This window comes from Notothenia rossii (assembly GCF_949606895.1).
Source record: "Notothenia rossii genome assembly, chromosome: 4".
NCBI classification, from domain to species: Eukaryota; Metazoa; Chordata; class Actinopteri; order Perciformes; family Nototheniidae; genus Notothenia; species Notothenia rossii.
Window position 1 is genome coordinate 43,093,186 of NC_136902.1, and position 15,278 is coordinate 43,108,463.

Consider the following 15,278-nt stretch of genomic DNA (forward strand, 5'->3'; position numbering starts at 1 on the left):
TTTAGCCGCCCTGCTGTTACAGTGTTGGCTAGATGGATTGTTATGATGTATGTGTGTCGGAAGGTTACGCATCAGGGCTTTATCTCTTGCGAGAATTTCATTTAACAAATATGCTTCTTATTGGAGTCTTGAGGAGTTTTCTGAATTACATGTTTTACCACTCACATGACCGCGATGACTTAATACCATAAGACAATGCCTTCCGTTTGAATGTAAAAGCTGCTGTGTGTGAGCAGTCCTACCTCAACGAGGACGAGCACACTGGCGATGAAGACGAAGGTCAGGTTGAAGGCCAGGAGCTCCAGCAGGGACACAGAGAGACAGCCTCTGTCACTGCACTGCTGCAAGGCTGCAGGCTGAGCTCAGGATAACATTCCCACATCTCAATGTTTCTGTTTACTGTCAGAACATACTGTAATGAATGATGGCTGCCCGGAAGAGAGAAAAACTAGTATGCACTTTATATGCCTGTCCATACTCCATTCATGATGTATCATAAATCATTTTTCACTCATTTGTGAATCAATTTAAGGTTTACAGATTTGTTTCTATTTGTTGAATTTGCTGCTCTGTTTTATAAATGCAATTTTTTATCTTCATAGCATCATGTGATCCGCTAACACGCTTCCCTTTATGCAAACTGTGAATGCAGAGCACTGATTGACATGTGTACAGTCTGCCATTACTGCCAGGGGGCAGGAGGAAGGATTTTATAAAGTTAATCTATATTATGAGAATCTTATTTATAATTTTTTTATAAGTTGGTTAAATTTGTTAAATTGTCAGACGTTATTATAACCCTTTGGGTAATATTGTGACTTATTTTGCCCAAATGCACATTATTACAATAACACCATTTCCACAACCATAACCCTGTGCAGTGGACAGCACATCATAGAAAGGCTGATCACTTTCTTATCAAGCTCCACTTTTGTGGAATCAGCTTCCAGTTTGTGTTCGGACGGCACCCTATCCGTTTTTAAGAGTGCGCTTAAGACCTTCCTTTTTGATAAAGCTTATAGTTAGGGCTGATTAGATTCAGCCCCTAGTTTTGCTGATATAGGCTTAGTTTGTCGGGGGACATCTTACTTCTTCCTTCTCTCTGTCTATACCTGTGTACTCTCATGTTCCGATTAACCCAGCTTCCCCAAATTTCTTTCTTTTTGGTGTCTATATAGGCCGGGATCTGGAGTCATGGATGATCCTGCTGTCCTGTGTCATGGATCGCGAGTCCTGGATCTTGAGTCGTGGCTGTGGTCCTGGATCATAAGTCCTGGATGGATTCATCTTCCTATTATACACACATGCATTTCCAAACATTTGGACTACCTATGTTGCAAATGTATTATCTTTTCAATTTACACACGGCATCTATTGCACGTCTGTCTGTCCTGGGAGAGGGATCCCTCCTCTGTTGCTCTCCCTGAGGTTTCTCCCATTTTTCCCTTTCAACTGTGGGTTTTCTCCGGAGGTTTTTCCTTATACGATGTGAGGGTCTAAGGACAGAGGGTGTCGTATTGTCATACTGATATTCTGTACAAACTGTGAAGTCCACTGAGACAAATGTAACATGTGTGATATTGGGCTATATAAATAACATTGATTTATTGATTGATTGATTGATTGATTGATTGATTGATTGATCACTGCACACTGCACTCCGCCATTTATCCTGTCATTAGAAGAGACATGCCAAAGGATACAATCCGCAACCAAAGTATATTTAATTTTGGTGAAGAGGCGAACAAAGAAATCCACAAAGAGGCCCACCTGAAGGAGACAGGAAGTGATGGTTAGTATGTTGAAATGTGGCTATCAAAGAGATATTCCCGGCCCACCTACCAGACCCACGGTGACTCCGATTGCAAACATCAGCATCCATCGCACTGCTTCATACTTTTTGGCTTTCTACTGGGACATGAAAACATGTTAAAAACATTTGACAAATAAGATATGAATATTAAAATGTAGAAAATATGTTTTAATGATGGATTTCAATTGTATCAACAAAGTTGTTTTTATCACATGACCTAATCCAACAGTAGTGCAGCAGAATGAACATTTTCCTATTTTATGTGTTCGTGCACATTCCATTTTTATTTTCTTCATATCATAGAATTTATGTACATTTTTTTCATACAATTATTATTTCATATTTATGAAATAGATAGAGTAGGCATACTACTCAATTGTTTCTACTACTGCGATACATGTTGTTAAAGCAGCTCTTTCAGATTATCTGTAAAAACACGTAAAGGTATGTTCCAGTTCTTAACAAAAAGAGGTCAGTTCAATTAGCTAGATCAGAGGTTTTCAAAGTGCGGGTAGGTGAGCCTCCCCTCAGAGAACATAAGAACAGTGGCGCCCCCCCTCCCAATTATTATTGCTGTTATTATTATTATTATTATTATTATTATTATTGTTGTTGTTGCTGCTAAAAAACATTTGACAAATAAGATATGAATATTAAAATGTAGAAAATATATTTTAATGATGGATTTCAATTGTATCAACAAAGTTGTTTTTATCACATGACCTAATCCAACAGTAGTGCAGCAGAATGAACATTTTCCTATTTTATGTGTTTGTGCACATTCCATTTTTATTTTCTTCATATCATAGAATTTATGTACATTTTTTTCATACAATTATTATTTCATATTTATGAAATAGATAGAGTAGGCATACTACTCAATTGTTTCTACTACTGCGATACATGTTGTTAAAGCAGCTCTTTCAGATGATCTGTAAAAACACGTAAAGGTATGTTCCAGTTCTTAACAAAAAGAGGTCAGTTCAATTAGCTAGATCAGGGGTTTTCAAAGTGTGGGTAGGTGAGCCTCCCCTCAGAGAACATAAGAACAGTGGCGCCCCCCCTCCCAATTATTATTGCTGTTATTATTATTATTATTATTATTATTATTATTATTGTTGTTGTTGCTGCTATAATGCAGGGGTATTCAATTGCATTTCAAAGAGGTCCAGTAAGAGAAAATGTAATTAAATGCTCTGTTTTCGCTGTCTACCTTCCACCATTTTAAATTACTCCGACTGTTTCTCTCCTCTTGTCTTGTCTCTGTGTGTGTGTGTGTGTTTGAATCTATCGTGCTGACTGCACCGATTTGATTGGCTGAGTAGCGTCACCTCCTTAAAACATTAAACAATAACTTTTTTAAACCTTTTTATTGTTATGTTTTAAACATATTGTATAAAACTCCCCCACTACTTGGACTATTCCTTGCACCCCTCTAGAATAAGCCCGAAAGGTCTCAACCATATTGCATCAGTAACGTGCTCTTGTTATTATAACAAGATTGCAAGGACACTGGTAGCGATCGGAAAATTGAGTGTTGTTCAGTTTGTGTGTTGTGGAACATGCGTGTCCGTGCATGAAAATATACCACACACCCAATTACAATAGCATGTTCAATTCACTACCTTGGAAGTTAATACAGTTGTTAAAGTTGGAACAGCCTGTGGACAGCCGTTCTTCCTTGCATGAGGACAGGGACATCTAGCTGCAGCACGACCCGTATATTTCCGCACGCCGTGTTCTCAAGACATATTTTTTTTAACATTTTCAACATGGTGGATAAATCCTTATATGCTCCCGGCAACACACTGAACGTCAACTTTGCCTCCTTATTACACTCACCCCTACTTTAGAGGGAACAATGAGTCTGCGTTGATGCACACAGGAATAAACGCAGATCATACTCTGGCTGCAGCCTTTACCGGTACTTGCTTTTGATCAAAGTCAATGCGGAAAACCTGCACTCACACAGGTAGGTGAAGGGAATGAGCACTTTTACAGCCTTTTTGGCGAGGTGGGGGAACTTGGTCTCCACAGACAGCCACAAGTGGGCAAGGGTCACTTTACTCGTCTTTTTCTCGTTCTTTTGTGTCTCACGCTGCGCCTCCCCTGAAGCTCTCTGGCGCCCCCCAGGGGAGGCGCGCCTCACACTTTGAAAACCGCTGAGCTAGATGATTTAGTTCATTATTTAGATAAGCAGTCTAGTTTCAAATAAAACTAGTAATGTCCACAGATCAAATATAAGAAGAAAGTTCACTGATATCAGGCAAGACCAATAATCTCCATTGAGAATCAAAATAGCCCTAACATGTGTGGAGCACCAGGTTTAGGTTCATTTTAAAGGCCATGTAATGCATTTAACACAGGTGTTTTTTAACATGTAGTTTAGATATCACCAGAATCTTTTTTTTTTTTTTTTAAAGTTTGGTCATAATTAAATGACATATACATTAAAAAACGATGTTGGTTCCGAAGTTTGCCGAGTACGCCCCCGATCACTCCCGAACGAGCGGTGACGTCACACGTGGCAAATATTGCCATTTGATAAAATCAGTCAAAATGGCAAGCAACGCAACAACTTCAGACAGCGATAGCGATCATTCAAGTTCAGATTCAGTGGGTTATCTGGATTCAGTTACAGAAGTAGAGAGTGAACCAGCTAGCCTTTCACTTCAAGGCATCTTGCCTTATCAGTACGAGCCTCCTGCCAGGCAATCGAACAACGAGGCAGAAACTTGTGGAAGAGAAGCGGATTCCGCAGCCGGCGAGACTCGAGTCGGCAATACTGAATGGTAAATTCAGTTTTATTTAAATTTGACCTGCACTAAATGTCGATCTTAATTTGTCATCTGTTCCTCACACGTCCGGCAGATATTGTTTTTTTTTATGTTATGTACAATATTCAGGTGTACATGTCAATGCTGTGAAAGCATGCCCATTGCAGATGAATGTGTATGCTGCAGAGAGATCTGCACAAATAGACAGTTTGCAACCTACTGACCAGATAGAAGACACCAACGAGAAACCAAGGTGCATTATTAGCCACCCTGGCTTTAGAGAAGGCTGTCTCAGTGTTTGGACACTGAAAATAGCGTATCTTCAATACAAACAACAACACAGAGCAGTTGATGGCCCACTACACCAGTAAGTAAATATTGATTGACCCAACTGCCTATTGCAGCTTTGCTTTCATATAATACTTTTAGTCGCTACAGATATGATGGTACACTTTTAAAGATACCATTAAACTCTTTCAAGCAGCCAAAACAGCTTGGCTTTTATGTTTTCTGTGTATGCAAGTTCAATGTATACTTGGGAAAAGAAACAACTACACATGTGAGGAAATATATAAGAGGTCTATGATTCTGTCAAGCAGTCATGTACAACCTCATATTTATTTTGTACAAGTACAATAAAAATATCATGTTATAAGCCAATTTGTAACCATTGCTACATAATAGTACTACATAACATTTTATTTTTCTCCAAATATATTTATAATCTGTATACGTTTTTTTCATTTGGAAGTATCGATATACAGCTTATCGACGGGTTGTACGTTGGTGCTGGGGTTTACTCGGCCCAAAAATCAGAGTCCCGCTGCCTGCATGTGCTGTAACCGAGATACGGAAGACTTACCCTGAACCGGGAGGCCGCTATCAGGGATTTCAATGGCCAAATCTGTAATTTGACATAAATCATGCAGCTGAACTGGTTAAAAAGGTTTCACATGATGTAAATAATTTACAAAGTACGTAATTTACAATATTATTTTTCGGAAATTCGTGTACACTGTGACCTGACAGGCTTGAATTACCACAAAACTGAACTACACATCGCTTCACCATCATGAATTGTTAGATAAAAAAAGTTTCGGTTACACATATGTTGAGCGAAAATAGCGGAAGGATACAAAACAAACAATCCAGACGAGGCTGGTGTTTGCCACGTGTGACGTCACACAGCTGGGTTAATGGCTTTTTGTTACCGGAGCGGAATAACACGAGAAAGTGGCACACATTTCATGTTATTTGGAGGGTATTTATGGAAAGAATCATTGATGTTGATATGTCAAATGAAACAGTGGAAAGTGATGAAGCGATTTATTAACACAGAATAACGTTTATTTTGGACATTTCATGGACTTTAACTATGGGACAACTTCCACAAATGAAAATGTCTAGAAACACTGCTTTGGTAAGGCAAGGCAAGGCAAGGCAAGGCAAGGCAAGGCAAGGCAAGGCAAGGCAAGGCAAGGCAAGGCAAGGCAAGGCAAGGCAAGGCAAGGCAAGGCAAGGAAAGGCAAGGAAAGGCAAGCCAAGGAAAGGCAAGCCAAGGCAAGGCAAGGCAAGGCAAGGCAAGGCAAGGCAAGTTTATTTATATTGCACTTTTCAACACAAGGCAATTCAAAGTGCTTTACAAAAAATGAAAGACATAAAGAAAATGGCATTTAAAATAAGTCATTAAAAAGAAAAGTTAATAAAAGAAAAAAAAATACATGGATAAAAGTTACAGTGCAGTCTATGAATAGTTCAATTAAAAGCAGCGACAAAAAGAAAAGTCTTCAGCCTGGATTTAAAAGTAGTCCGAGTTGCAGCGGACCTGCAGGTTTCTGGGAGTTTGTTCCAGATATTTGGAGCGTAATAACTGAATGCTGCTTTACCATGTTTAGTTCTGACTCTGGGGACAGAAAGCTGACCAGTCCCTGAAGACCTGAGAGATCTGGATGGTTCATCATTTAGCAGGAGGTCAGAAATGTATTTTGGGCCTAAACCATTCAATGCTTTATAAACCAGCAGCAGTATTTTGAAATATATTCTTTGACATACAGAAAGCCAGTGTAAAGACTTCAGAACTGGAGTGATGTGATCCACTTTCTTAGTGTTAGTGAGGACTCGAGCAGCAGCGTTCTGAATCAGCTGCAGCTTTCTAATAGATTTTTTAGTGAGACCTGTGAAGACACCATTGCAGTAGTCGAGCCTGCTGAAGATAAAAGCATGGACAAGTTTTTCCAAGTCCTGCTGTGACATTAGTCTTTTAATCCTGCATATGTTCTTTAGGTGATAGTAGGCTGATTTAGTAACTGTTTTAATGTGACTGTTGAAACTCAGGTCAGAGTCCATGACTACTTCTAGATTTCTGGCTTTATCTGTTGTTTTGAACATTGCAGACTGAAGCTCAGCGCTAACTTTTTTATGTTCTGCCTTGGCTCCAAAAACCATTACCTTTGTTTAATTGGAGAAAGTTCTGACACATCCAGTCATTGATTTGTTCAATGCACTTACTCAGTGTTTGGATTGGAGCATAGTCTCCTGGTGAAATTGTAACGTAAATGTGTGTGTCATCCGCATAGCTATGGTAACTTATTTTGTTGTTCTTCATTATCTGAGCCAGTGTTAGCATGTAGACGTTAAAGACAAGAGGCCCCAAGATGGAGCCTTGAGGTACCCCACATGTCATATTTGTTAACTCAGATGTGTATTTACCTATAAAACAAAGTTGTTTCTGTCCTTTAAGTAGGATTCAAACCAATGTAGAACTGTTTCCGAAAGTCCCACCCAGTTTTCCAGTCGGTCTAGTAATATGTTATGGTCCACAGTGTCAAACGCAGCACTGAGATCTAATAATACTAACACTGAAGTTCTGCCACTGTCTGTGTTTAAGTGGATGTCATTGAAGACCTTTACAAGAGCAGTCTCAGTGCTGTGGTTTGGACGAAAGTCTGACTGGACAGTTATTTAAATGCAAGAAGTTACTCAACTGTTGAAAAACAACTTTTTCAATGATTTTACCTAGAAATGGCAGGTTTGATATGGCCTGTAATTGTTCATTACTGAAGCGTCTAGATTATTCTTTTTTTAAGAGCGGTTTAATGACTGCAGTTTTCAGGGCCTGTGGAAAAAAATTCCTGAGTGAGAGATTTGTTTACTATATGAAGTAGATCTGAGGCCATGCAAGGAAAAACATCTTTGAAAAATCCTGTTGGAATAATATCAAGGCAGCAGGAGGAGGATTTCAGAAGTTGAACAATGTCCTCTAGGTTTTTATCATTAATCTGATGGAATTGTGTCATGATGTCTGAATTGATATTAGTTGGACATAGGGACAACACATTTGCTGTACCTGATGCAGAGGCACTGACTGCTTGTCTGATTTTCTGAATTTCTCCCAACACGGGAGAGCTGGACTTGATGGCAGACAGACAATGATGGTTTATTGGAAGAGATTTGCAGCAGCAACGAGTTGTCGCAGCCCCTGCCTAACCTGTCCCTAGCTAAGAATATATGCCAAAGGGGAGAAAGCATTCAGATAAATTGGAGAACCAGATGTCCCTAGCCAGCAAACTATCTTGTGTCAGTTTGAGCTCAACCCTTAACAAGCAACAACAATAACTGCTTCCTCAGAGAGAGAGAGAGAGAGAGAGAGAGAGAGAGAGAGAAATATTTTCCTGAACACACAATATACATGGATCTGTAAGATTCCACCTGCTGGAAGTGAAGGCTTTGTAGATGTGTCCTCGACTTTGAGCGACGCGTAAACAAAAGACATTGGAATTGATTTCTCTTACCTTGTTGTCCATTCCCTCGAGAAGCTCCACGTAGGGCTCGTTGATGCAGCGATCATAATCCAAGCTCTGTAAAGCCAAAACGAGAAAAGTCAACCCACACTTGACTCAGACATCTGTACCTGAACACATCCATACTGCTTACTTACCTCATAGTCTTTCCTGGGTAGAATCTCATCCTCTTCATCTTGGAATTCCCCAAGGATCGTCTTCAGGAAAACATAAAAATAGGTTTTATTGTTCTCTACAGACACATCCAGCCAAGCAGGGACTGCCAAACCCAGCAGCTAACTACAAGTCTTTAGCCGAATACTATTTAATTCACAACATGAAAACCAGCACATAGTTTACATCGAAAATAATCACAGTGCACCCTAATGTCGAGGAGAACATGGGATATCCAGGATGTATTGACCTATGTCTCTGATTGGTCTCTTAGATTTTGATTTAAAGAAATGTGTATTAACTGTAAACTGTGTAGCAATATGCAAAACATGTTATATTCGAAAGGTAATCTTCTGAGTGTGTCAAAAAGTACACTTCTTGGTAGAGCAGGCTCGTCACACATCTGCTTCAATAGCTTCATTTAGAAATTGCCCCTTTTTCACCTACGCAACATAACAAAAATCAGGCATATCTTGCCTCAAAACGAGAAACGAATCCATGCATTTGTTACTTCAAGGCTGGACTATTGTATTTATTCTCAGGGTGTACCTGAAAATGTCGCTTAAACTGATTCAAAATGCTGCAGCTCGTGTACTAACCAGAGTTAGGAAAAGGGACCACATTACTCCTGTTCTGGCTGCCTTACACTGGCTCCCTATAAAACACAGGATAGAATTTTAAATTCTTCTTCTCGCCTACAAAGCCCTTAATGGGCAGGCGCCATCTTACCTTAAATAACTCATTATACCCTACTGTCCTACTAGGGCATTGCGTTCCAAGAATGCAGGGTTGTTGGTTCTTCCTAGAGTCTCTAAAAGTACAATGGGAGCCAGAGCCTTTTCTTATCAAGCTCCACTTTTGTGGAATCAGCTTCCAGTTTGTGTTCGGGCGGCAGACAGCCTATCCGTTTTTAAGAGTGCGCTTAAGACCTTCCTTTTTGATAAAGCTTATAGTTAAGGCTGACTAGATTCAGCCCCTAGTTTTGCTGATATAGGCTTAGTTTGTCGGGGGACATCTTACTTCTTCCTTCTCTCTGTCTGTACCTGTGTACTCTCGTTCCAAATATGTATGCTACTAACCCAACTTTCCCAGAGGTTTTCTTTGGGAGTTTTTCTTGTAAGCTGCAGGGGTCTTAGGACAGAGGATGTCATATTCTGTACAAGCCCCCTGAGACAATTGTAAAGTGAATAATATTGTGCAATACAAATAACCTTCGATTTATTGATTGACCCACACACACAGCAGATTTGGGGGAAAAAATATCATATAGCAAAAAGCATGTCGTTTATTTGTTATATTACCTAGTATTCACAAGTGGATGTAATGCTTCATGGGCTTGATAGGAATGTCTACCCTACGATTTTTACAAGAGACACACATTATTGCACTGCTTTAAACAGTTTCATATCTCAACCGGTGTCTGTAAATCGATTAGAAATCATGTTTGCACCATATGTGTATGTGTTTTAAGGCTGCTCATGTGATTTTGCCTGTGCTAATATGCTGTCATCCTGCTCATGGGTTTTTCCGTGCTTATCTGACCTTTTGTGTTTTCTTTTAGTGCCATCAATGCGTCAATGCAGGGCCGGTTTTTGGCATAGGCGGTCGCCTAGGGCGCCAGATCTGGGGGGCGCTGCGCTGGTAGCTCTGGGAGGGAAAAAAACACTTTTGACCGTTGGTGCTCATCCTAATTTTCGGCCTTGATGTAACAACATTCATAATTAAGTAAATATAACACCCTTTTCACCCCAGTTACACTTTTCATTTGCCCTGTACGATGGGCGCTGTAAGTGATGAAAGTGGGGGATGTTGGCTTATCAGGCACCCGCAGCTCACAGCCAAAGTGCGAGCGTGGGAGCGAGCATGAGAGAGAGAGAGAGCACCGGTACCGGAGCTGTTGTTATTAGCATCTGGTGCTAGCTGCGCTAACGGATATAAGAAGAAGATGTTTCTACAACAAGGGTGGAAGCTGAGAGGCTCAGTGAGGAAAAGTGTTTAGATGGTTAACTTTAGTCTAAGTTATCTCAGTGGGTCTCAAACGTTTTGATCACAATTTATGTAAACAAATATTTCCAAGGCACTCCTCTATAATTATTGGAATAAACAGGTTTGAAATCATTCCAATCCATACTTTAGGAGAGTAAACCAAAAATATCGTTTAAAACTGGAGAGATACAAAAATATGTATAAATAAATGTTAACTAGGTAAAATAAGATATGAATGAACAACAAAAATAAAATAAGTTAGATTTATTTGTTATTGGCTATGGTAGGTTATTGGTTATGTTCACATTTATTTGATTATTAAAAAGTAAACCGATCTTTTTCATAAGGGTGTTTCACAGTGACGACGCTAGGGGGTGGCTACTTGGGCTCAAGCCCCGGATGTTTTCTGAAAAGCCGAGGATCTTTCACTTCAACATTTTTTTTAAAATAAATAAATAAAATGTTTTTGTTGAAAACGTCATGTGCAGCAGCAGCAGTATCAGCATCTGACAACAATGTCATCACCAGCAGTGAAGAAATGGATGATGTTTCAGGATTGTGAATCTAATGGGGATATCTGCACTCTGGCTGACTGAGTAACAAGTGAAAAAGTGTGATGTAACATTAATGTTATAGCTAGTAAACATGGAGTAACCACACTAAGTATACCCATATATGTTAGTATGTATACAGAACATGACTAAAAATTATCCTAAGATGTAACATTAACCCGTCTACTTTTAAGACACTAATATAACGTATTCCAATTATTATTTTGTTTTCACGCGTGGAATTATACCGGCTCTCGTTTCAGTACACGTAACAATGGAACCATAGCAACGGAACTGACAGGCAACGGAACTGACAGGCAACCCTCTGAATCAGACTCCGATTGGCTGTGACTGCATCCACTCAGAGTGTCCGATTCAGAAACGTGACTCTTACACTCTTTACGTCACAAACAAAGATGGTGGATGAGAATAGATCTATAAAACGATAAGCAATGCGCCAGAATCAAGGTGAGACTATCCGCATCCTTTAAAACTCTACGCACATTTGTTTCACTGAAATAAGTAAACGACTGTATTTGAGTGAGTTAAGGCATTAGTTTGCTTCATTAAAGGGTGTTAATGAATAAGTGTTCTCCAGTGCCTTTTGTCCGCTTTAAGGTATTATTAAGGTAGGGTTAATGTTGCTCTCAAAGTGTGCCAGATTGATGCTTTTAACTTCAATATTTAAAAAATAAATAAAAAATCTTCCCGGACCCCCCAAGAGGAGGCGACAACCCCCCTAAAGTCCCCCTAGATGTTCGTCCCCCCCCCTCCCCCCACTTGTAAAAAATAGCACTTTATCCCTGCACCCCCCACCCCCAACAACTCCTGGCTAAGCCCCGGATCTCCTACAATCCTAAATCCGCCACTGGTGTTTTAGAGTTGTACCCCCTAGTCTCTAGTAATTGTGTGCCCAAAGTGCACCAGATTGAAGCATTTTACTTTAAAACTAAAACTAAAATCTCGCCTAGGGCATCAAATTGGCTAGAACCGGTGTTACAGTATAACTTGAGTCATGACAACTGGCGTCATTCTATTATTTTAGATAGATGTATCGGGGGCGTGTGTATTGAGGACCCATTGTTGATTTACAGGAAATAAACATGTCGATCGCCTCGTTTGTCGTTTGCATTCATCTTTTGATATCTGCCTTCCTAACATCACTTTGATGCACATTCAGTACTCGTATGTGAGGTTGTGGGTGAGACGTCGATATCGTGACGCTTACAGGGAGGTATCGAACATTACAAAGTAGGTGACTGTGTGGATGCCTGTTCAAAACATTGCAAACATGAATAAATCATTTAAATTATATATTTGTGTGCTACTTTCATTTGTACATCGTTCTTAATGTGATGTATAGTAGTTTTGATAGCTGTCCATACCTTCAGACAGCCTAAAATTAAAACACAAGTTGTTTACTCACAGCCCGAAAGCAGCATCGAGATGACTTGATCATCTGTGACAAGCTCTGATCTGCTCCGATTAAATTGTGATACAAGTTCTGTAGCTATTCTCCAGCGAGCAAGTTTTTTTAAAATTAAATACCTGTATCCCTCTCATCACAACAAGACTCTACATTTTGCAGGAAAAATAAATTACATACATGCAAATAACCTGGAATGAAACAAACAAACTATCTTCCATGGCTAATATAATATATATATAATATAATATATATGTCACAGTAGCGGTAAACCACAGAAAAGTAAGTCCAGCGGGGCAAAAGTTGAATCCATATAATACGGTAGTTCCATTATGCCTTTAAGCCTATACGTTTAACCCATAAGATCCCGGACCCATTTCTACTTTTGGGGAAATTAAGGGGAAAGTCATTTAGACTAAATAGACCAACTAGAACACATTTCTGACAAGTAACCCCCCGAGTGTAACATATCTGAAATGTGACATATATGTCACATTGAGCTTTGATGTTAAAGTAACTCTTATTTATAACTTAATTAATGAGAATGATTTTTTGGTTTACATTTGTTTGAACAAACTTTTAATTGAATAATAAAGAATGTATTAACTAAATATAATTTAATCAGCTAAATTAACTGAGCAAATCATAATAATATTTATAATTGTGCATATCTCTCTCTGGGTTTACTGTGAATGTTTAGGGTTAATGTCCCGATGTGACATCAGTGTCACAGCGATGCTTGTCTCATTTGTTTCATATCAATTTTATCAAGAAATGTTTCCACAACAGGTTAAATGTAATCAGAATACCTTTATTTGTTCCACAGAGGGGGAATTTACATTTGTTATAGCAGAAAAGAGCCAAAGACAGCTTAATGTTTAACAAAGGACATGTCATGTAAGCATTTTTATTCTTAAATGGCTTGAATGTTACCTTTAGCAACAACAAAAAACGATGTACAAATGCTAACGTATTATATGGATTCAACTTGTGCCCTGCAGGGCTTACTTTTCTGTGGTTTACCGTAACTATGACATATCAGTATTAACCATGGAAGATAGTTTGTTTGTTTCATTCCAAGCTATGCATCAAGGTTATTTTCATGTATGTAATTTTTTTCCCTGCACAATGTAGAGTCTTGTTGTGATGAGAGGGATAAAGGTATTTAATTACAAAAACTTGCTCGCTGGAGAATAGCTACAGAACTTATATCACAATTTAATCGGAGCTGATCATAGCTTGTCACAGATGATCCAGTCATCTCGATGAGCGTTCGGGCTGTGAATAAACGACTTGTGTTTTATTTTTAGGCTGTCTGAAGGTATGGACAGCTATCAAAGCTACTATACATCACATTAAGAACGATGTACAAATGAAAGTCGGACACAAATATGTAATTTAAATGATTTATTCAAGTTTGCAATGTTTTGAACAGGCATCCACACAGTCACCTATTTTGTAATGTTCGATACCTCCCTGTAAGCATCACGAGATCGACCCCTCACCCACAACCTCACATACGAGTACTGAATGTGCATCTAAGTGATCCTGTCGGGGCAGATATAGCAAAAGATGAATGTAAACGACAAACGAGGCGATCGAAATGTTTATTTCCTGTAAGTCAACAATGGGTCCTCAATGTACACGCCCCCGATACATCTATCTAAAATAATAGAATGACGCCAGTTGTCATGACTCAAGTTGAGGCATCAGGTATCAGATTTATCCATAGACGCAGGGCCGGTGTTACAGTATACTGTAACACCGGCCCTGCGTCTATGGATAGATCTGATACATCTACATCATGGACTCAAGTGCTCATGTTGATTCATGTGCATTTTCCCTTCCTAAATGCATATATATTATTGCGAAGGTGTCGGTTTTGCATTGTGAATCGGTTTTATGGTAAAAGATGTAAGACACCAGAACAGTGTCGGATCAGCAGGGTGGAGTAAGCAAACCAGAACAGTGCACTGAGAAGAACCCACGTGATATTCCGACGGAAAATATCTAATTATGAATTAATCAAGAGACCCCCTTTTGAAATAATTCATAGTGTGCCTTACCAGTTCCTCTGGTGTCCGAGTCTCTCCTTCGCTGCAGCAACATCGGCAACAAAAACAGTTTCCACAACACGCCATCTTCGCTGTTGTGTCACGCTGCGTTCAGTGGCTTTGGTAAAAACGCATAGCACAGAACTATCTAATTCACTAAAAACATCTTACACATTTAGTGTGTAGAACAACAGACAGCTTATTTGACAGCATATAAGAGTAGGAGCTTTGTCTTAATATTTGATTTTTCAATATATGATAACGGTTTTGCTCTTTGAAAAGTAATATTTCCCATGACATTTAAACGCAGCAAGAGCAGCTACCCCTATTTGTCAAAATGCGGAATGTTATTCAAAATAGTCAAAACTGTGTGTCATTTACGCATAAGTTTAATATTATATCATAACCGCATTTCAAATTCTTAAAATCAATGCATAATTAAAAAGTATCACCCTATGGGAATGTGTAAGAAAACCATTATTGTAATCATTGTTTACTATATTAAAAACAATGGTATTCACTGCTGCGTTAGCTTACTTTCTTCTTGTTGGTTTAAAAAAAAAAAACTATTTACATTTTAAAAAACAACTATTTAGCAGCTATTAATAAAGGTTATTTGTTTAGACATTTACACAATCAAAGGTGTTTAAATCAGGGGCCCTTTCTCATTTAATCAATTCCCCCTCCTCGACTCCTCGGTCCTCCGATAGTGACCCGG

General features: G+C 39.1%; 1 protein-coding gene across 1 annotated transcript in view; it reads right to left on the reverse strand.

Annotated features, from left to right (window-relative positions):
- The window catches only part of clcn6 (chloride channel 6), a 91,210-nt gene extending 76,169 nt beyond the window's left edge, over positions 1–15,041 (reverse strand). The window contains exons 1-7 of the mRNA XM_079677987.1: positions 14,573–15,041; positions 8,528–8,587; positions 8,382–8,447; positions 5,453–5,494; positions 1,843–1,908; positions 1,704–1,770; positions 243–349 (exon numbers count right to left, since the gene is read on the reverse strand). Coding sequence (XP_079534113.1) covers positions 243–349; positions 1,704–1,770; positions 1,843–1,908; positions 5,453–5,494; positions 8,382–8,447; positions 8,528–8,587; positions 14,573–14,647 — 483 coding nt within the window. The 5' untranslated portion in view covers positions 14,648–15,041. The remainder of the gene's footprint in view (positions 1–242; positions 350–1,703; positions 1,771–1,842; positions 1,909–5,452; positions 5,495–8,381; positions 8,448–8,527; positions 8,588–14,572) is intronic.
- Positions 15,042–15,278: the final 237 nt, after the last annotated feature.